General features: G+C 40.5%; 1 protein-coding gene across 2 annotated transcripts; it reads left to right on the top strand.

Moving 5' to 3' along the window:
- The first annotated feature begins 1951 nt into the window (after window positions 1–1951).
- Window positions 1952–15435, top strand: LOC121652393 (monocarboxylate transporter 1-like). Of its 2 annotated transcripts, XR_006012592.1 has the most exons (6): window positions 1952–2111; window positions 7950–8218; window positions 12337–12480; window positions 12609–13406; window positions 13589–14420; window positions 14523–15435. XR_006012592.1 is itself a non-coding variant. In XM_042005170.1 (5 exons), the coding sequence occupies exons 2-5, from the start codon at window positions 8002–8004 to the stop codon at window positions 13858–13860; spliced, it is 1431 nt and encodes a 476-aa protein (XP_041861104.1). In that variant the 5' UTR covers window positions 1952–2111; window positions 7950–8001; the 3' UTR covers window positions 13861–15435. The 2 variants fall into 2 exon arrangements, 1 of the variants encoding a protein (XP_041861104.1); XM_042005170.1 differs by having other exon boundaries at window positions 13589–15435.
- The last annotated feature ends 5253 nt before the right edge of the window (window positions 15436–20688 follow it).

Here is a 20688-nt window from a genome sequence, read left to right as displayed (position 1 = left end):
GGAGCAGATCCAGAAGAAACAAAAGAGTTCTTCTTTTCCCTGGGAATGTTTCAGGACAGGTCCAATTACCATAACACAACGATCAGAGGATCACAAGAATGTGGTTCTGTCTGCATGGAGGAGGAATGTTAACTCAATTAACTGTACGCTGTCCTGAGAGGCTTGTTGTGATGTGGGAGCACACGGGTGTGGGGGCCACATAAGACGACCTCTGACCTGTTTTGATGTATAGATATGTGGACTTCTGCCTTCATGCTTTTACTTACAATTTTAATGTTATTATTATTATTATTATTATTATTATTTGTTAGATTATCTTGCTTTGTAATTTATTGGCTTTGTCTCAGTGGTGTGTAGATTTTAATGATGTCATTATTAATGGTGTCTTTGCTTTATCACCTTCTGATCAGTTTTATCTCATTGATTAATATTTTTAGATTGTTTTCCTCACAATTTTCTGTTTTTCTTTTCCTTATTCCAGGGAGTCTTTTACCTGGCCAGGGACAAAAGATAAAAAAACAAGCCCTTTGGCTACAGCTGGCAAATTTACAAGTGTTCTTTCTTCTTTTTTAATCAAAGTTCACTGATAGAAATCTCTAATATATGTGACAATGCTTTAATGTTAACGTTGTGGGGAAAGAGTGAAAGCAAATTATGAAAGGATCACACAGACAAGGACAGCTCCTGTTCAGTGACGTGTTTGCATAAAACCAGTTTAACCTTTTATCTGGAGAACATACATGTTGGGCAGAAAAGGAGAAACTACGTTCACGTTGCATGTTTAAATGTTCAAATACGAGTTTAGAATGAAATCTTATTTATTTAGTTAGTTAGTTAGTTAGTTAGTTAGTCGTTCATATTATCATCATCTCACGGAAGTGTGAACGGTATGTTGCCTGAAGTGAACGCATGCGTAGATGAGAACACGACGTCACGCAGTGACTTACGGATGGGATGGATGTTTCGCGTCTGTTTATCAATTTAGAAGTATTTGCCCACCCTGAACCGATAAAATTATGCCCAATTGATGAATTAAAGAAGGAGAAAGAGAAAAAGGAGAGCAGAAATATTAACAACAGCCTTTTGTGGAGCAGACAGACGTTCAGTTCTTGATTCCTCATGTTATCTGCAGCGCATATTGCTTGTAGGGGGAATTATTTCTTTCCATTACTCATTATGTTGTCATTTGGTGGAAAACTAAATTCAATATATTTAACTACTTATTGCATGCATGCAATAAGTAACACACAAAGTTAAATATATTTAGATAAGGACAGTAACATACGATCACATCTGTTGAATAAAAAGCTTAAATAACACCAGACTGTAAATATTTATTACAATCATTATAGGTCAGGGTGTGATGGTTAAGCCTATCATCAGACAAGAAGATGGGATTAACTCACGCTGGAGACATGCAGGACATGAAGGGACATGTTGACGAGACATGCTGGATGGGAATCTGAGGACGACACATGCAGTTATGTCAGCCGGGTTATGGGTTTGTGTCCTGACCTGAACTGCTGTAGGGATGAAGATGGGGGAAGAAAATGTGTGTTCAAAACAACAAAGTTTGTGTCAATACTGAGAAAGTTGACACAATAAATACTAAACATTAATGTTATATATTTTGAAGAACTTTCAGATATTCTAAGTTATAGTAGTAGTGAGGCCTAATATTTAAATAAGAAAATAATATATATATATATATATATATATATATATATATATATATATATATATATATATATATATATATATATATATATATCTTTTTATTTTTTTACTAAAATAAACATTTACATTTTTCTAAACTGATTAAAATAATAAATTAGAAATAACTTTCCATGGGTACGTGCGGTAAAGGCTGTGCCCCACCTTCTGCGCGCACGTGCGATTTGTCAGTTTCCCTCCCACCTCCGCCGAAACCTGAGTTGTGCGCATGCGCGGTGATTGTAATACCGTCCCCATCATCTCTGAGCGCTACAATGTGAGCTGTGTGGTACCCCAGGCTGTTGAAGCGGCGTGCTGTCCTACTTACAGCACGGAAAACGTGGACGACGCTTACACCGAAAGAACTCTTACACCGGACCCAGCAACGGGAACCGCAGGTAAGTAAATGTTTGTGAACACGGACTAACCGTCGCGAGCGTATTATTTAAAGACGTTGACGTTGAATGAAGACGGTTGTTCCCGTTTACATCCCACTTAGTGTTACCGGTTTCCAGTAAGTCTTAGTCGGTAAATTACCTAGCTCCCTGTCTCTTTGTTTCTCTCCGGGTCTGCTTCTGGTAAATCCTTTTACTACGACTCTGCGCCGATTAACCGGATTTGAACAGTTGTTTCACTGATGCTGAACGGCTACGTGTCGACCCAGCTAAGCTGCCATGCTCGTCTTTGATCACGCCACCGCCAGAGCACAGCGAGTGTCTTTATGTATGTTTGGTTGACTTAAATCCTACTTTGGTGCTTCTGTATTTCCTGCTATCTATGTTTTTTCGGCGTTTGATCTGCAGCCGGTTCTTATTTACAGCCTGCCCTCTCTGTCCTTTCAAGAACTGCGTTACGAGACAAGGGGTCAGGATTCATCGAGGGGTCTGCTAGATAGAAACGACACAACTCTCAGAAACATAAATGGATCCGTATATAGTGGTTTTCTTTCGACATATCAACGACATTGTACAGTAATCATGTATTAGCTCTCGCACGCTCATTGCGTCGAATAAAACACCCCTCCAGTCATTTACCCCACCTCTGAGGTCAGTTAGTGCCCCTACTTCCCACCTGGTTAGTTAACCTCCATCTGTGTGGTCAATTAGTCCTCCTTGGTGTTTGGTTAGCCCCACCTCTGTAGTCAGTAAGCCCCGCTCTGTGGTCATTTAGCCCCCTGCAGCAGTTCCTCTTTCTCAACGGGACCTGGCAGACCTGGTACACCAGCTTTTACAGTGTCCGTCTTTGTGCACGCCACTGTTAAAGAACGGTTTGGTTGACTTGAATACTACTTAGGTGCTTCTGTGTTTCCTGCTCCCTCTGGTCTTTTTTGAGGACAGCAGGACAGCGGCTGAACAAGTTTCACCTTGGAAACGTTGGGCCCCGTTGCATACCAATAGCCCACCATTCCTGGTCTCTCAGCAGGTCTGGCTCAGAGCCCAAACCTCAGTGGAGTCTCAGCTCAGATTTATTTGGTGCAGCCATTCATGTGTTATCTGTCCTGAACTAATGGTCCAATGTGTTATCTATTCTGCTCAGAGCTGCATGAGTTGCACATGCCGTCTCTGAGGGTCAGAGCGCAATGGATAGATCACATGACAAGTTCACGCTCAGTGCTGGCATGCAGGCCAAACTGTCCAAAATGGCCACAGCAGCTTGTTTATTTATAGGTGTGTAACTAGGAGATAATGTATGGTACAAAACCTACGATGTCATTTTCCATGAACAGGACTGACTTAATTTTTCCCTTCTAACACAGCTACAGCATTTTTATTGATCCATTTATTTATTTTAAACCCTGTTGTTTAATATAAAAACTAGAAAACTGGTCCAGATACTGAAACCCATGGATGGTGTTGTCATGGATGAGCCTGCTTTGGTTAGTGCTTCAAGTTTGGAAATTGTAGTTGATTTGCTTTGATCAGCATGGGCTTTGTCCACAGTTTGTTGGCTACTCAATCATTTTTAACAGAAACAGTTTGATAGAAGTGGTTCAGCCGTGAGGTAAATGAGGGATTTAAAACATCCAATGCCCCGGGCTCCAAACTGGTTGTCCCATTTTGACCAAACTAATGTACAAGTTTTTTTTTCAGTTTTCTCACAGCAACTCTGCATTCACAGACTCTAAAAATACATAATTAGTACTTCTGAGAACTAAAATGGTAAACCATGCAGCTTCAACAGGTCACTGATCACACTGTCCAGAGTCAAGTCACCTCTAGGGCAATAAAACTATGTCAAATTCAGTTTACTTTGATCTGATAGACATTTTCAGTTGATCAGGACTCTCCAGTCCATTAGTTGGTTTTAATGAACCTCTAAACTGGTTGAAAACTGCAAAGAAATACTGAAAGAGCTGAAACATGCCATGAAACTCGAATGATATATCTTCTAAACTGATGACGATGTGGTTCTAACATGTTTGTGTTAATGACGTGATTCTCATTAGTCTGGTTCCAGGAATAAGTTTTTTTCTGACATGAATGAAAGTAGCTCAGCCCTACCTCCACGGTGTCTTCTGTCCTTAGTTTTCCGTGAATGGCTTCAGTGTCTTGTTTGTCTCTCTTTATGTGCACAAATTAAAGTGTTAATAAGCATCTTTATTTTTACTGCTCAGTGATGGTCACATGCAAAGGATCATCTGGAGTGTGTTTGTACCACTGTCAGTCTGATTTGCAACCATGAAGTTCTGAAGAGTTTCAGGTTCCTCCTGGTTCTGTACCACATTAACCAGACTGGATCTACTGAATGGCTGGACTCACTGAGGCCTAGATTAGACACAGAACTCAAGACTGGGATGTCGGATCAATCTGTCCCCTCTGGATGAACTGTCTTTACATTAAAAGTGTACCTGAATGGTATTATTATTCCTCTATCTTCATTAATGTCAGACAGTCCTAAGACAGCGGTGGCGGTTCTACCTGAACAATCGACTGTCAGTGAAACAGACTCCATAGTTACTGTTGCTATGGACAGAAAACTTTGTTCTCTGCATGCTGTTCATAGTCGGGCTGTTACAGTGCACAAGTGACCTTTCAGGAGGATAAATACCGTTGAGTTTAAAATAAATCTACTTTTTGAGTCCGTCACAGACAGATTTATGTTTTTAACCTCTCTGTTTACAGAAACCAATTTAGTTTTTTATTCCATTCTTCTATTTATAGAAGATAATTCAGCCACCCAAACTCTTCCACCTTATACTCTCACTTTCAGAGAAACACTTCCCATATTTACGACTTCATTATGGGATGTAAACCTAACCATGTCAGGCTAACTGGTTAATGAGTTTTCTGTAAGAAGAAAAGCAACATTTTTTAATTTAACCTGATTTTAGTGGACAACTGAATCAAATAACTTCAAAGAATTGCATCTGCAGTCCCTGACTGCTTTTAGTTAGTTTTTAGCTAACCCTGGTGCAATCGTGGGATTGTGCATCGGCCCTGTCAAATAAACAACAAATCAAATGAAATAATACACACAGATATTAATATTGTAAACTCAAGCTCTAGTAACATCTGGAAAAATGCATATAATTGCATTTAAATTCCAAACAGTAGAAAAAGAAACAGATGATCCCTGGCCAAAACTGAACAGACCTAAAGTTAAAGCACCATTTTAAGTACTTTAACTAACAGCTCCAGCTGTTCTCTGATTAAGAGGCTACAGCATGTTACAGTATTTTTAACTTTTTAAATGTTTTTGTTCACACTCTTCATAAAACGCATTAATATGTGATGGTAAGCCCGGGCACGTGTCAGCTTTGCATGTTTAACTTTCAGTCCGACACCTCTAGCAGAGTTAAACATCTGCTCTGACTGCAGCTGTGTGTTCTTTTAGACGGGCATGCGGCTGATTGAGAAGAGTAAACATTGTATGCTTTCATGTCAGTCTCCAAAAGTCTGCAATAACACCACAAAACATTGCTCGATTTGTCGCTAGTTGATTTCTTTTTTTAATAGAATCGCTGGAGGCGTCTGAAAACTCCCTACATATTAACGCCAAAGTCGCAAAGTTGTTAAGCTCTGACGTGTGCACCAGTTTTATCAGTGTACCGGAAACCGTGTGCTGACTAACGTTCCACATTGTTTGCAATTCAACTACGAATAAATGCATTCATTTTTCATAATCAGTTCATCGTAATTTACACATTAGTCCCACCCCTAGCTTCCAAATAACAATATAGATGAAGTTCCAACTTGAAACAAATAAGTCCAAATTTTTATCTGGCAGAACATGTCCTCAAGTTTATTCTGGGAGATTTTTAGGCTGGAAACAGATTAGACAAGCTCAGTAACCATGGTTACAGGTGAACTGTTAAAAGCTAAAGTAGTAAATAAAGTTGTTTTCATTTACTTATTTTTTTCAGTTATGATGTGTCATTACGAGTCACCAGTGTCTCAAATACAGAGTTTGTTCCAGAAGCACTGCTGAGATTCTGTCTGATAGAAATGAGATTTTAGAAATGTTGAGTATTATTGACCCTTGTTTACTAAAAGGTAAGCTACAGAAGCCCCCCTGGGCTCTGATGGTATTGAATAGAAATCTGATTAGTTGGTGTCGGACCACCGGCGCTGTGCGAGGACAGTTGATGTCCGACCACCGGCGCTGTGTGAGGACAGTTGATGTCGGACCACCGGTGCTGTGCGAGGACAGTTGATGTCCGACCACCGGCGCTGTGCGAGGAACCACCAGGAGACCACCGGGACCTTTTGGAAACAGTTGAACTTTATGGTTGGAGGTGAAACTTCCTGGGTGACATTTCACTGCGTAATTTGCGCTCTTCTAAGGTCAAAATACATTACAGGTTGGGGGGGGGGGGTTGTATCTGAACTGACATGACATTTACTTGCACTGTTGCCCCCTCCCTCTAGAATGTGAAGCGGGATCAGCTGTTCTCCTGGATGACTTGTGTGACTTTGTGTGGGCTGATTTAACCTCCATGGTGTTTTCTGTAAAGCTGTGACCAGTATGACCAGTACCGGCGGTGTCTCTTTGGTTTGGGGAGTTGTTGTCAAACTTCCTCCCTGGTGACGGAGGCCCGGAGTTGGGTAGAGGTCTGAGCTGAGTCAGTCTTCTGACTCGGTTTAAACAAACATGATGAGGAAGTGTGAACTGCAAGCTTCTGTGAAGCCTTTGTTTTGGCTGAGCTTGCAAACTGTAGAGATTCATACCCGTCTCATCAGAGCTTCAGGATTAGATGTCTGCAGAAAGTTTCACATACTCCTCTATCTTCAGGCCCGGTTCTGTATATTCCTTTGGGTCAGATTATTTTCTCTTTGTAAAGCCAGAGTTGGTCTGAACGCGATGCTTCCAGCTTTATTTCAAGACTTCTGACTCTTAGCACAGATACTCTTTATAGTGTGTAGTCATTCAACCCGTCTGCTCAGCAGTGAGCTGAAATGTTGCAGGCTTTACAAAGTCCAGCCGGTGGGGACGAGTGGATCCTCTGTTCATATGGAGCTCCAGCACTGATGTGCTAAAACTAATATGCAGGTCGGTTTTCTAGAGAATAAAAATCTAAAAACATGTCAGTTCTATGAAATACTGTAACTTGAGAAAAAAAATTAACCGGATGAAAAGTTACACCAATATCAACTTTACCCCCCAATATTTTTATTTATTCATTACATCTGATGCTTCCGTTGTTCCATCGCTGTCCATATTTATCCTGATGGAGCCAGTCCAGGTTTCACTCACCTCGTCTGTACAGGAAACTTTGCCTTTATGTATGAAAGCTAATCAGAGACGAGCAGAAACTGTTGTGTGAAAAAACAGTTCAGAGTCCGGTATGAATGAATGTAAAATAAATATGGTGCAAAATCCTGAAACCCAAGAAGTCCAATCAGAAGAGACTATCTGATGTCTAAATGGAGAGGAGATCTGCTTAGTCTCAGAGGACATCAGAACTGCTCAGACCTGGAAGTAGCTGCTGAGGGTTATATCTATCATTCTGCTCATGTTTGCTCCTCAGACTTTCATTCATGGATTCATCATTGGAGGAGAAAGTTTCAGGATGATGAACACAGTGATAGATGTAAATTAACAAACCAAAGGGAAAAAAAAACATATTTTAGGTTTAAGTAGAAATTATGTGGACTATTGACTATTTTCTGTCCATAACAGTGTCATACCAACATGTACGAGGACCTGTTGGAGACTAACTTTGCAGCCTGAAATAAAAGATAGACGATTCTTTCACCTTTGTCCACCAACCGTTTCTTCCTCTGTTCTTCTTCCAGGTGCTGTTCTGAACCTTGATCAGTATTTGAGTCACTCTGCGTCTGGATCGCCATGCCTGCAGCGGTGGGTGGGCCTGTGGGGTACACCCCTCCTGAAGGGGGCTGGGGCTGGGTGGTGGTGGCAGGTTCCTTCATCTGCATTGGCTTCTCCTACGCCTTCCCAAAGTCCATCACCGTCTTTTTCAAAGACATCGAGGTCATCTTCAATGCCACGCCCAGCCAGGTGTCCTGGATCTCCTCCATCATGTTGGCGGTCATGTACGGTGGAGGTAAGACACCCGGATGATGTGTTGGGAAGAAGGTTTGCTGTGTTGGTGGTTTTCCATGTCTGAAGTTTTATAGGAAGCTTAATGTGAGTAGACTGTTTCTGCAGGAGCGTTTTAGATTTTAGATATCCGCAATATATTCCGGGGGAGGGGAGCATGGAGTAGCAAGCAGTCATTAAATGCAGCCTGTTTATAGGGAGCTGCAGCTACAGTAATGCTAATTAGCCATGTGCTAGCTACTTTCCATCTAAATGTCTGTCTTTAAAGAAAGCCATCCTGTCAGTTGGAGTTCTATCACTCATTTTCATCTCAGCTCAGCAGGAAAATTTGATTGAACTTTGAACTTTTTACAACACTGCTTACTGATAAAGGAAACACTGTGCTGTCTGACGTACTGGAGGGAAAAAAGACGACCAGCACATAACGTTTGCAGGATTATTATAGAGCAGTATGGTCAATACAGAGATCCTTCCATTTTCTGTCAAACAACAAAAAACAAACATGCTTCAGCTCAACTTCACGCAGGATGGCAGTTAATCAGGGTTGTTCTTCATGACTGGTTGGAGAATATCCATATGCACCCCATCCACTCCCAGTAGATCCAGTGAGTCCAAAACTGAGAGCCAAACTTTTCACTTCCAACTCCTCCGTCCTTTCTCCGCACCAGTTTTCCAGCGTGCTGGAGGAATTCTCGGTAAATCCAGTATTTCAGGATCACTTTTCTTGAAACGTACAACATTTGAATCATTTTAGCATATAAAACATTTCTAATGTAGATTGCTACAGATGTTAGACTTTTTGAGAATGGCAGACCACAAAAAGATCTTCTGGTTTTAATTCAGCATGTGACTGAATTCTTTGATAAATGATTTGACCAAAAACAGTTTACACACACAAAAAAAAAATCTTTTTTTTTTTTTTTTGGTCTTGTCGGAGTACAAAGGAAAAAGTATCCAGGAAAAAAATAATTTTTGATGGGTGCTGATTGATCTGAGCTGAATATTCTCGAACACGATAACCAAACTGACAGTTGTCGGTCTGTGTAGTAAAGGTGCATCCAGAATCTTCCTGTCATCACTGAAAATGAGAACATGCGAGGAATTTCCTCTTTGAAGTTTCATGTCGGCAGCATGGCCTCTAGATAACGGTGATAATGCTCCAGCGCTACATCTGGAGGCAACCAGAACTCGGGTCAGAAGCTGTAAATAATTCCTGTTTCTCTGCAGCCATCTCAGCACAAAGTCATTAAATCAGTGGTCCGGTGCGTCATGGCCGGTAGGTACGGAGCAGGGAAAGTCACGTTTTATCTGTTTGTACTTTGATAACTTTGTGAAGGTTTGGACATGACTTCCTGACTTCTTTATTTTTCACAACACCTGCTCTATCTTTATTTACTCATCCAGTACCACCAGCAGCTGAAACGTGACCCAGAGACACAGAAATGTGTTTAGTTTGCACACATACTAGTTTTACTATAACTGAAAGTAAACACGTCTGAATTTACAGCAGAACCTTTTAAAATGCAAAAACAATCAAAATCCAGCAGCTCAGAGAAAATATGCAGCACACGCAGGTCAAACAGCATTAAGACATTAAGCTGATGTTTAAACATCTTTCTAAATGTACGAAATGTAAAGCAGCTTATTTTGTGGGGGGGTTCAAGAATTTAATCAGACGAGCTGATCATGTGCTGCTAAATGAGCTGTTTCTCCGATAAGTCAGATAAGTCTTCACACCACAGACATGATGTTTATTGATTTGATCAGATTTCCTTCTTCTGATGCAGGTACTTCTTCTCCCCGTTGGTTTAGTCTAAGAACAGAGCAGTCACGAATAGAGTAATTAATTCCAAAATCAGAAATGACCATAAAATGATTCTTTATAATAGTGAATACTTTTCCATGCTGCTGTATCTGCTGCAGGAATGAAGTCCTGGAGAAGCCCGACTTCAGCCTGACGCAGTCTGACTCTGTGTTGTGTAGATGATGTGAAGAATTGTCCATCATGTCCAGCAGCTTTGAGACAATCAGCTCCAGATTAGTTCCCAGAACAGAACTTCTGGGTTCTGAAGTTCTGGTTCTATTCGGGCTGCCACAGTTCTGAACATGGACATCCTATCTCATCTTTTTCATGTCTACAGAGAGTTTAACAGAACAAATGTCTAATTATTTAAGTTGTTTAGAGACAGATTTCACGCCTGCAGCACCACTTGTACTGCCATCTAGTGTTCATGTGGTTATACAGCAGTACGTTCAGTACTATCCACACCATGAGGAGGCTCATCTATTTTGCTCAGTTTATTTCAAAGGAAAGAGTTGTCTCCTGAGCTCCAGGGACCTGAGCAGAACCTGGTTAGATGTGTTTACTTCACACTGGAAACGTGAAGAATCGGAGAGGCAGCATTTTTTATTACTGAGTGACCTTCAGAAGCTGCTGGTGGTGTTAATGATAGACGGAGAGTAACTTTGTTTGACACCTGCAGAACAGATGAAACATCCTGCCATGGAGCAAAGCATAGATGTTGACCTGACTTCATGAACACGGTTACCTGGTCAGATCAGTGTTTTTCATGAGCTTTTACATTTTAGGAAGTTAAAAATGGGGAGGAGCAGGCAGATGTTGCAACTCTTATTTTTTTATGTCATAATTCAGAGAGATTACAGTTAATGTCATCATCAAACTGTAGAACAGAAGGCGTGTTTAACTGATGTTGAAACATGAGCTAGCACACGCGCATGCACACACACATACACACACCTTCTTCCGTCAAACAAAAAACCACATTGAGGAAGTAAGACGTCACTGACAGCTGACTAATACCACACCAGATGTTCCAAAGAAGACGGAGAGATTTAGTTAGTCTGGAGAGTTTTCTGAACAGCTGAAGGAACCACCCACACACACATATACACACACACACACACTGTGACACACAGTTATGAATATTTAAGAGGCTTTTTCTTTTTAACATTTCCTGTGTCTCCAGCCACACCTAAAGTTAACAAAAAGCTGATCACTGAACTGGATTATTATTATTATTATTATTATTATTATTATTATTTCTACTACCCCTATGAATCAGAAAACCTTTGAAACCAGTTACCACTTCCCCAAACACAGGGCCCCCCTGGAGCCAGGCCCAGAGATGAGCGCCTGGTGGCCAGGTCTATGCCCATGGGGCTCGATGACATGGGTCCCTGTCTGTGGGCCTGTGGGCTCACCACCTGTGGGAGGGGCCATAGTGGTTGGATACAGTGTGAGCTGGGCAGCAGCCGAAGGCAGGGACCTTGGTGGTCTGACCTTCGGCTGTAGAAGCTAGCTCTAGGAATGTATAACATCACCTCTCTGGCAGGGAAGGAGCCAGAGTTTGCACGTAAGATTGAGCAGTTCCAGTTTGATACTGTTGGACCCACCGTGACGCACGACTTGGGCTCTGAGATGTTCGTAGCTGTGGCCATAAGTCGGTTCCTGTAATCCTCAAACCCGTTGGTGGACCCCAGCAGTTAGGGATGTAGTTAAGCTAAAGGCTTTTTTGCCTGTGGGACATCTTGATGACAGTGAAACAGTTCAGAAACATTATTTTAGAGAAGATGTTTTCTCCTTTGAAAGCTGATTATTGAGATTATTTACACACAGGTCTGGATCAGATTTTATTTCGGGTCGGTTCATAAAGACTATATTCTGACTGAACGTGACACTTCTGATGCATTTTAAACCACTTCCGTTGTCGGTTGAGTTTTATTTAATCGCTGTGACTCTGAATCCATGTAGCTCCTCCTCCTTCCTTCTTTTTTCAACTTAACAGACATGTAACTGGTTCTGTTACACAACCTCCATCTCAGTAAGTGGCATAGCAGCACCACCTGTGGGTGGATAACTGAGCAGCTGACCTGTTCAGTTCCAGAAACACCTTAACCATATTTGGTTCTTTTCCTCCTCATCTGAGACAGCAGCAAGGATTTTAATCATCTAAAAAGTTCAACCCTCTTGACTAATTTTCTATTAAATACCAACAAAGTTTACTGATCACTATGTCTATAGTAACAAGTGAAGGTTTTACCTGACAGATGTCAGCCTATTGTTCATTTGCAGCTAACGTTGTTCCTCTCTTCCTGCTTTAGGTCCGATCAGCAGCATCCTGGTGAATAAATTTGGTAGCCGACCGATTGTAATCCTCGGCGGCTGTCTGGCAGGTTCAGGTCTGGTTGCAGCTTCTTTCTGTAACACCGTGGAGCAACTATACTTCTTCATCGGAGTTGTAGGAGGTCAGTCTGGTTTCCAATTAGTCCCTGGATTTATCCAGGAATTCTGGATTATCTGGAGGACTCTCCACGTGGTCATTTTTCCTCCTGGTAGAAATGGATAAGTTGACCTCTGAACTGGTGTTTTCCAGGTTTGGGACTGGCCTTCAACTTGAATCCAGCTCTCACCATGATCGGTAAATACTTCTACCTTCGCCGTCCCATCGCCAACGGCATCGCTATGGCCGGCAGCCCCGTCTTCCTGTCCACCCTGGCTCCTCTCAACACCTGGCTGTATGATGAGTTTGGGTGGAGGGGCAGCTTCCTCATCCTGGGGGGGCTCCTGTTTAACTGCTGTGTGGCAGGTTCCGTGATGCGTCCCATAGGACCCAAACCTCAGCCCGTCAAGCCCGGCCCTGAGGCGGAGGAGGGCAAGGCGCCACCCAGGAAGACGGTCCTTCAGACCATCAACTCTTTCATCGACCTGACGCTCTTCAAACATCGTGGCTTCCTGCTCTACCTCATGGGCAATGTGGTCATGTTCTTCGGCTTCTTTTCCCCCTTCTTCTTCCTGTCCAACTATGCCAAGAGTAAAGACATCAGCAAAGAAAAGGCTGCCTTCCTTCTGTCTGTGCTGGCCTTCGTCGACATGTTCGCCCGTCCCTCCATGGGTCTTCTGGCCAACACCAAGTGGGTCCGTCCCAGGGTCCAGTACTATTTTGCTGCGTCTGTCCTCTACAACGGGCTGTGCCATGTCCTGGCGCCACTGTCGGTGGACTACACGGGGTTCGTGATCTACGCCATCTTCTTTGGCTTCGCCTTCGGGTGGCTGAGCGCAGTTCTGTTCGAGACACTGATGGACTTGGTAGGGGCCCAGAGGTTTTCTTCAGCAGTGGGTCTGGTCACCATTGTGGAGTGTGCTCCTGTCCTTCTGGGACCACCACTAACAAGTAAGACATCCACTATGGATGAGACAGAATGACATCCAGGACCTGGACTCTGTCTCATCACATGATCAAATGTTTTTCATAATTTTCAAAAATAACTTAAACCTTTACAGAATCCTGTCTCTTATGTCTCTCACATATCTGTCTCTGACGTCTCATGTCTCTGATGTCTTTGTCCCTTCCAGGTAGTTTCTACAACTACTACCACCACTACGACTACACTTACATCACCTGCGGCATCATCCTGATGATTGCCAGCGTCTTCCTCTTTGTGGGGATGGGCCTTAATTACCACCTGCTGGACAAAGAGAGGAAGGAGGAGGAGAGGAGGGAGGAGCCTAAAGAGGAGCGCACCGCCATGTTGGAAGCTGCCTCACCATCCAAATCTGCAAATAACGATGAGTTGGCTCCTGTTACGCTGGATGACGTTGCCAAGATGGACGAGGACTCCGTATAGATGGAGGAGAGTACTGTAAGAAAAAACGGATAAAACAGACTCTAAAGGGACACCTCTAGTTTTTATAGAGATAACAACCCCCCACCACCACCTGAAGCCATACAAAATGTGAGTCTTCTGCTGTGAAGCCACCTTCAGCAGATCAGACTTCCAGAGTTTTCCGTGCCTTTTCTAAATGTTCCAGAACACGGACACTGCTAACCACGCTAACAATTCCTCAAACATTCGAGGGTCTTTGGCCACCACAGACTTTCAAAATCTCTCACAGATTTTATAATGGATCAACAGAACAAGAACCTAAGAGTCAGTCCATCTGTCTTCTCCTAAAACTCAAAAACTGAACAGTTTCCTCCATGTGAGGATTTACAGGGCCCACATTTAGATGCTATGTCCACGCTTCTGTCTGATGTCAAACTTTTTACTCTTCCGGAAAACACAGGGATGGACTGATCTTCTGAGACCTAAGACCAGCACCAGGGAACAGGTCTGAAACCAGGTCTCAGGTCTAAAACCAGGATCCGGGTCCCAGGTCTTAAACCAACTCTCAAGTCTGAAACCAGGTCCCAGGCCTGAAACCAGGTCTCAGGTCTAAAACCAGGATCCGGGTCCTAGGTCTTATACCAACTCTCAAGTCTGAAACCAGGTCCCAGGCCTGAAACCAGGTCTCAGGTCTAAAACCAGGATCCTGGTCCCAGGTCTTATACCAACTCTCAAGTCTGAAACCAGGGTTCAGGTCTGAAAAAAACAGGTCTTGTGTCAGAAACCAGATCCCGTATCTGAGGTAAATGGGTCATTTTGTGTCACACATCCTGAGCAGCTTTTCCTACAAACATCACATCTGTGGAGAGAGTTCACCTCGGGTTCTGAAGTTGGTTTCAGATAACAGAAATGGAGATGGATGAGATCATGTTCATTCACAGACTTGAAAAGAGGCTGGGCAGTAGACGATGGTGGATGAAAACAAGTTTCATCATTTCCTGTGTAACCACTCCAGTATGGACATGTCCAGCGTTATGTCCTTCAGGTATGTCTCCAAACTGAACAGACCAGTCTGAATCTCTGTGGATCGGAGAGGTTCTGATTCATTTCCAGGTAGCTGTGACACATTGACAGAACAGAATTATCTCTGATTCATCTTCTAAATGTGGCTAGAAAACATGTCGTGTGAGCAGCTTCCTGTTTGTCTGACGTGGAGGAACCCGTTGAAGGGAACTATAGATGTTTCTGTAGAGGAACACTATTTATTTAGTTGGGTTCTCCAGATGGGTTCTCCAGACTTCAACAACAGCAGAGATGTTAGTGATAATGTTAAAGGGTGTGTTTACACCATGTGTTTTATTTTATTTAGTTTGTTTAAAGACCAAAAGTGTTGGAAACTAACAAGTATAATGTTCTAGAAAAGTTCCTGTTGGGATTTTAGTAGTTTTATTTAAGCCAGTGTTGGTACGATCAGCTGTTTCATCTCTCAGCACACCTGATTTGAAGCACATCTGGATCTTTGTGTGTGTGTGTGTTTACGCCCCACCTTGTCACAGGTGATCTGACACCTGGACAACTTCTGATTGTAACTGATAACAAACACGTCATTTATTCACGGTTGATCGTTAGTGTTTTCTGGGTTGGGGGGGGGCACAGCACCTTTTGTGTTAACATGAACAGACTTGTGTTTCTGGAATTTTGTTTTGGTTTGCTTTTAGTTAAGGTTGTGATGTTTGTGTGACTTAAGTTTCCGACAGACAAATAAACAACTTTTAAAACAAACTCAAGAATATTTTTTTTTATTTCAGTTAATCAATAAACTGATCAGAAGATGAAGCGATTTATTTCATTACAGTAAAGCCATGAATGGCAGGACTGGACATAACAGGGCGGCTCCAGCTGTTCCATGAGAATTATTTTAACTGTTAATCAATGAGGAACACCTGAGAAATCCCACCGACAGGCTGGTGTTTCCACCGTTTTTAAACCAGCGATTAGAAAGCATCAGCTGAAGACACAAGTTTCCTACCACTTGGTGGCGGTAATGTCAACCAGCTGTTAATTTTTTATAATTAAATGAGTTTCCATAAAGAATGTTGTCATTTTAATACACATACAAATGATAATATTCATACAGATGAACAATAATTTAATCAAAAGTACGTACAAATAAACAAGGGGGTTCATTCATTGATAAATTATACATTTTGCACAGATTTAGACTTTTAGTAAGTTTTTGGTTATTAGATTTTATTTTTAGAATTAAAATAAGCATTCAGATCAGATTTTTTAAGACAAAGGGCAGTTTTTTTTTTTAATTTCATTTTATGTACATAAAACTTTGCTAAAATAATGAGCAACTTGATATATGGTTGAATTTTAGAGTAGTTAGAGCTAAGTAGTACACCAGACTTATTTAAAGAGAAATCTGTTTTTAAAATCTAACTGAAAGTCAGACCGGAAATTATAAATATGCATACATTAAAAAAATAAGTGCTTTACTGTTTCAGTGTCATTTTGACAACAATTTTTTATTTATTTATTATTTATTTTTTAATTTAATCCAGGGATGTATCTACAGCGGACACGGGAATATTTGTGTAATCTTGAAAAACAGTTCTTTAATTTTGCTGAGTCATGTAAATTTATAGGGAAGAGCAAATAAAAGCTTCCCAGTTTGACCGTGTAGTCGTCGTTCTAACCGTCTTTATCTGGCAGGTGCAGATGTTTTGGTAGTGAGTCGATTTCTAATAAAGGCATTGTTGAACTTATCAAATATAGAAACTCCATCCACTCTGACACGGTAACTGGTCATATTGAAAGTGTGTGTATTTGGTTCACAGTGTGATAGTGATACCGGATGGTTGTGCATTAACAGTGTTATATTCTGGTCGAGGTGTGGGAACACTGTATTTGCTCTTAAGCTCATCATGTGAGTACAAGTGACATCACTATCAAAGAGTTGCTTTACGAGAAGGATGTTGTTGTCAAACCGGTTTTATCTTTGTGTCTGATGCAGGCGTTGTTCCATAGAAAGAGTCGGTGTGGTTGGATTTGTAAAGAACAGACCAACACAAGAGAACTTGTCTGTGGAAGTTTTCCAGCAACATATATAAGAACAACAAACATTGATAAGAACTTGAGACCACCTAGATTTTTTAGATAAATCATTTTGGAAAATATTTCACACACTATCTGGGTTTTTCAAATATTTTTTTAACCAGCTTACTTTGGTTGTAACATCTAAAACGTTGAGCCCTCCCTCTGAGAGAGGCAAACACTTAACATCCTTTTTAATTTTGTGAGGCTTGTTCTTTCAGAAAAAATCTAATAGAATTAAATATGATTTTTTTTTCTTGGTTACCTGAACAGAAGAAAACACGAGCTTTTAGAAAGACCTTCGTCCATAAAGGGAAAGGTCTCCAGCAGACCAGGAATTTCTTTTTTATTGAAGAGTTTACTGGGTTCAAATTGTCATTCATTAACTGTTTATCATCTTTGGAGATGTCCATGCGAAGTATTTGACCGCTTTTTTTACTGGAATCTAAAACATTTTTAAGAGGGAGTATGTCACATCTGTTCAAGTTTATATTCAGACTGGAGCTGAAAGCGAAGGGATCCTCAGCTTGGCGGTTTAAAGAAAGACTGGTATCATCGGCCAGTTGTTTATTTTGATTCGTTTAAATTAAGACTTTCACCCACAATCAGAAAAACATAAGGAGAGACTGGGCATCTCTGACAAATGCCGCTTCTTTCCTCTGAGCCAGGCGATGTACTTGGAAGAAGAAATCATCAAATTTGAAGAATCTTTAGATTCTTTAGATTCTTCAAATTCAAAGATTAAATTATAGGTGCTGTATCAGACTTTTTGGAAATCTAAGAATTAAAAGGTAATCTATAAAGATCAAGCAGATCTTTATAGCTTATAATTAGGGACTTCATTTAAACCAGATTTTAAACATTTTGCTAAGACAGAGGTGACAATTTTATAATGGTTTAAGAACATCATGGCCTCCAGTTATGGAGGAGTAAAGAGTCTGTATTTGGTTTTGGGATGAGAGTGAGCAGACCCTGGTGTAATGATGGTGGTATTTCTTCATTACCAAAGGTTTCATTAGAAATAGCTAAGAGACATATTACAAATTTTTAGTTTTTTTTTTAAATTCAGAGGCTAAGTCGTCACTTCCAGGTGATTTGCTGTTTTTAGACTTTTGATTTTTGTGAAATCCTCCAACGTTCATTTTTCTGAACATTTTCTGTGATAGTGTCCACTTGCTGTTTTAGGTTATTTATTTGTTTCCAAAGTATTCGAGCTTTGGTGAGAATTACAAGTTTAATAAAGTTTTGTGTAGAAGTCTGTTGTGTATTTCGTTATTTTGTCTTTGCAGACTGTGTCATTTATTTTCAGTTTGGTTATAAAGTTTACTTCAGCATTAGTTTTTTTTTCTAAATTAAAACTGTTTTTTCCTCCTTCCTCCAACCATTTCCTTCAAGGGTGCATAAAAGCTCCCTCAGCCCTCTCTCCAAAATACTCATTTAATTACGAATTGAATGAGTATTTTGGAGAGAGGGCTTCATAATTTTTCTAAAGTGAGAATGTGAACTTCATTGTGAATGTGAATTGAGTTGGTCAACTAATCAACTATTTTTTTTTCAGAAGCTCTTTTCTTTACAAAAGAGGTTGCTAGTTTTCTAATGTCAAATTTGAGCAATTCCCAGTATTTTCCATATTCTCTGCTTGCTAAAGTTCCAGCAGCCACCTTGTATCCCTTCCATACTCATGAATATTAGGTTTCAGTTTTTATTGCCTTGTGTTTTGTGTGTTTTATTAAGTTCAGTTTTATAAACAGCAGTAACGAGGTCCAGGGTGAGTCTAATGCTATTCAGCACTGGAGAGGCTTCTAGAAACCAAACATCCAACACTCATGGGAATTTATCAGAAACAAAAAATAAGATACAGATAAAGAATTAAGATAATTCTATTTAAAAATTACAGTACCGTTTTGACTTAGTTAAATTTGACTCTTTTATTTTGAATATTTTGTATATATTTTATCACTGCATCATACAGTATTAGTGATATAAGTTTACATTAGTTTCTCAGCAGTTTTTTTAAGTCCTTCCTTTATTTGCTGCAATAAAATCTATTCATTAGTCATTTTTTTGTTAATCCTGACTTTTTTTGTGTTTGTTTTTTGTTTTTTTTAGCAGCCTGATTTAATTCCGTGAATTTATCACTTACAAATTAGACCAATAGTGTTGCTATTTGAAAAAGCCCAAGGGCCACTTTGTACTGGAAAAGTTGGGCCTCAGCATAAAAAAGTTTAATCCTTTAAAGCCCAACATAAGAAAAAAATTTATATTTTAGTCCTTTTTTGAACTGAAGTCTGTATTTGGCCCTTTACAAATGTAAAAAAATAAAAACAAAATAAAAAAATGTGTATATGTATTGTATAATACCGTCATATGTAAAAATAATTGTAGAGTGCTGTTATATTATTATTGTATCAACCAGGGGGAAGAAGATGCAAATCAGACTGTTTACACCAGGGCTTGGAGCCAAGTTTTTACCATAAAATGTGCAAAATGTCTCAGAAATTGTATGTAAAAAAGATCATACATACGGTATTATAGAGTAAAGAACACCTGATCTAAAGCATACCGCCACTTCCAGACCAGTTGCAGTCATATTAGACCCAAAAGAAGATTAAAACCATTTACCATTTACCAAAAGAAGATTAATGATCTCCGTCAGAGCCGACCCACCAGCATGCTGAACGTGGACCATTGAAACACAGATCTGGAGATCCCCCCTGTCGGAGTATCCGGTGTGCTTGTAGGCAGGCGTACATGTGCCCATTCATGTGTCCTCAGTTCATGTCAGACAGGTGGCTGTTCCTGGGTTTCAGGAAATGAAGTCGTGATTTTAGTTTTCTTTCAGCTAATTTGTTCCCACCTTAAAATCTGCTCCATCCTGAATAATCCACCTCCGTAAACAGTTAATCAGTGAATATAAAATCCTGACACTGTTCATGTAAAGAATACAATATTTCAGATAAACACTGACTCCTGGTGGACACAACCAGCAACTCCCACGAATGAGGTCAAATACTTCCATTTACAAACTGTTTCCTATCCCTGAAGTTTCCTCCCACTGGGATTCCCCACCTCTGATCCAGTATCCATCAGTTTATGGATGATGAGCGGCTGTGGAGGATTTCACGTGAAGGTTCTTCCACTGATATTGCATCAAAAAGTAATCAGAGTACTGACCTGTTATTGAACTGTTAAGTTACTGATCACATCACCCACACCATCTTTGATTGAGAAATTTCTTACAGACACTTTAACTCCTTTTTATATTGATTTTATCTTATTTTTATTCAATCTGTGATGAGGGTGGAGCAGTCATGTCTGAGTTTATCATGACATAAACATGATTAAACCATCAGCTACGTGTATCAGAACAGCGGTTACCTTTCAATCAGATGTTCGGTGGTCCAATTCCCACTCTGTTCAAACTGCAGAAGCTAAAAACTGATCATTAACCGGATTATTGATCATAAACATCTGTGTGATCAAGCTGTGATTGATCAGCTGATTTTAGCTGAACGAATTAAATCCTCTCATTGATCTGGTACACCTCCTCCTGTTTCTATTCATACTTAATTTCCAGTTGATCACTTCTGATCCTGTTTAGAAATGATCATTTTTATTGGTTTTATACATTATAAATATTCTTGGATGTTACTGAAATGTGGATACAAGCTTCACTGATTATTGATTATCTGCTCTCCTCTGATTAAACTGATGTTGAAGATACGAGGGTCAGGATCAGACCGGTAAATC

The sequence above is a fragment of the Melanotaenia boesemani genome, chromosome 13, assembly GCF_017639745.1.
Source record: "Melanotaenia boesemani isolate fMelBoe1 chromosome 13, fMelBoe1.pri, whole genome shotgun sequence".
Classification (NCBI taxonomy): domain Eukaryota; kingdom Metazoa; phylum Chordata; class Actinopteri; order Atheriniformes; family Melanotaeniidae; genus Melanotaenia; species Melanotaenia boesemani.
This window is presented reverse-complemented; position numbering and strand designations above follow the sequence as displayed.

Excerpts from the sequence above, each read along its gene's own strand:
- LOC121652393 (XM_042005170.1), top strand. The coding sequence starts at position 8,002 with ATGCCTGCAGCGGTGGGTGGGCCTGTGGGGTACACCCCTCCTGAAGGG. Across the intron at positions 12,481-12,608 it reads CTTCATCGGAGTTGTAGGAG|GTTTGGGACTGGCCTTCAAC; the intron begins GTCAGTCTGGTT and ends GGTGTTTTCCAG. Across the intron at positions 13,407-13,588 it reads TCTGGGACCACCACTAACAA|GTAGTTTCTACAACTACTAC; the intron begins GTAAGACATCCA and ends TGTCCCTTCCAG.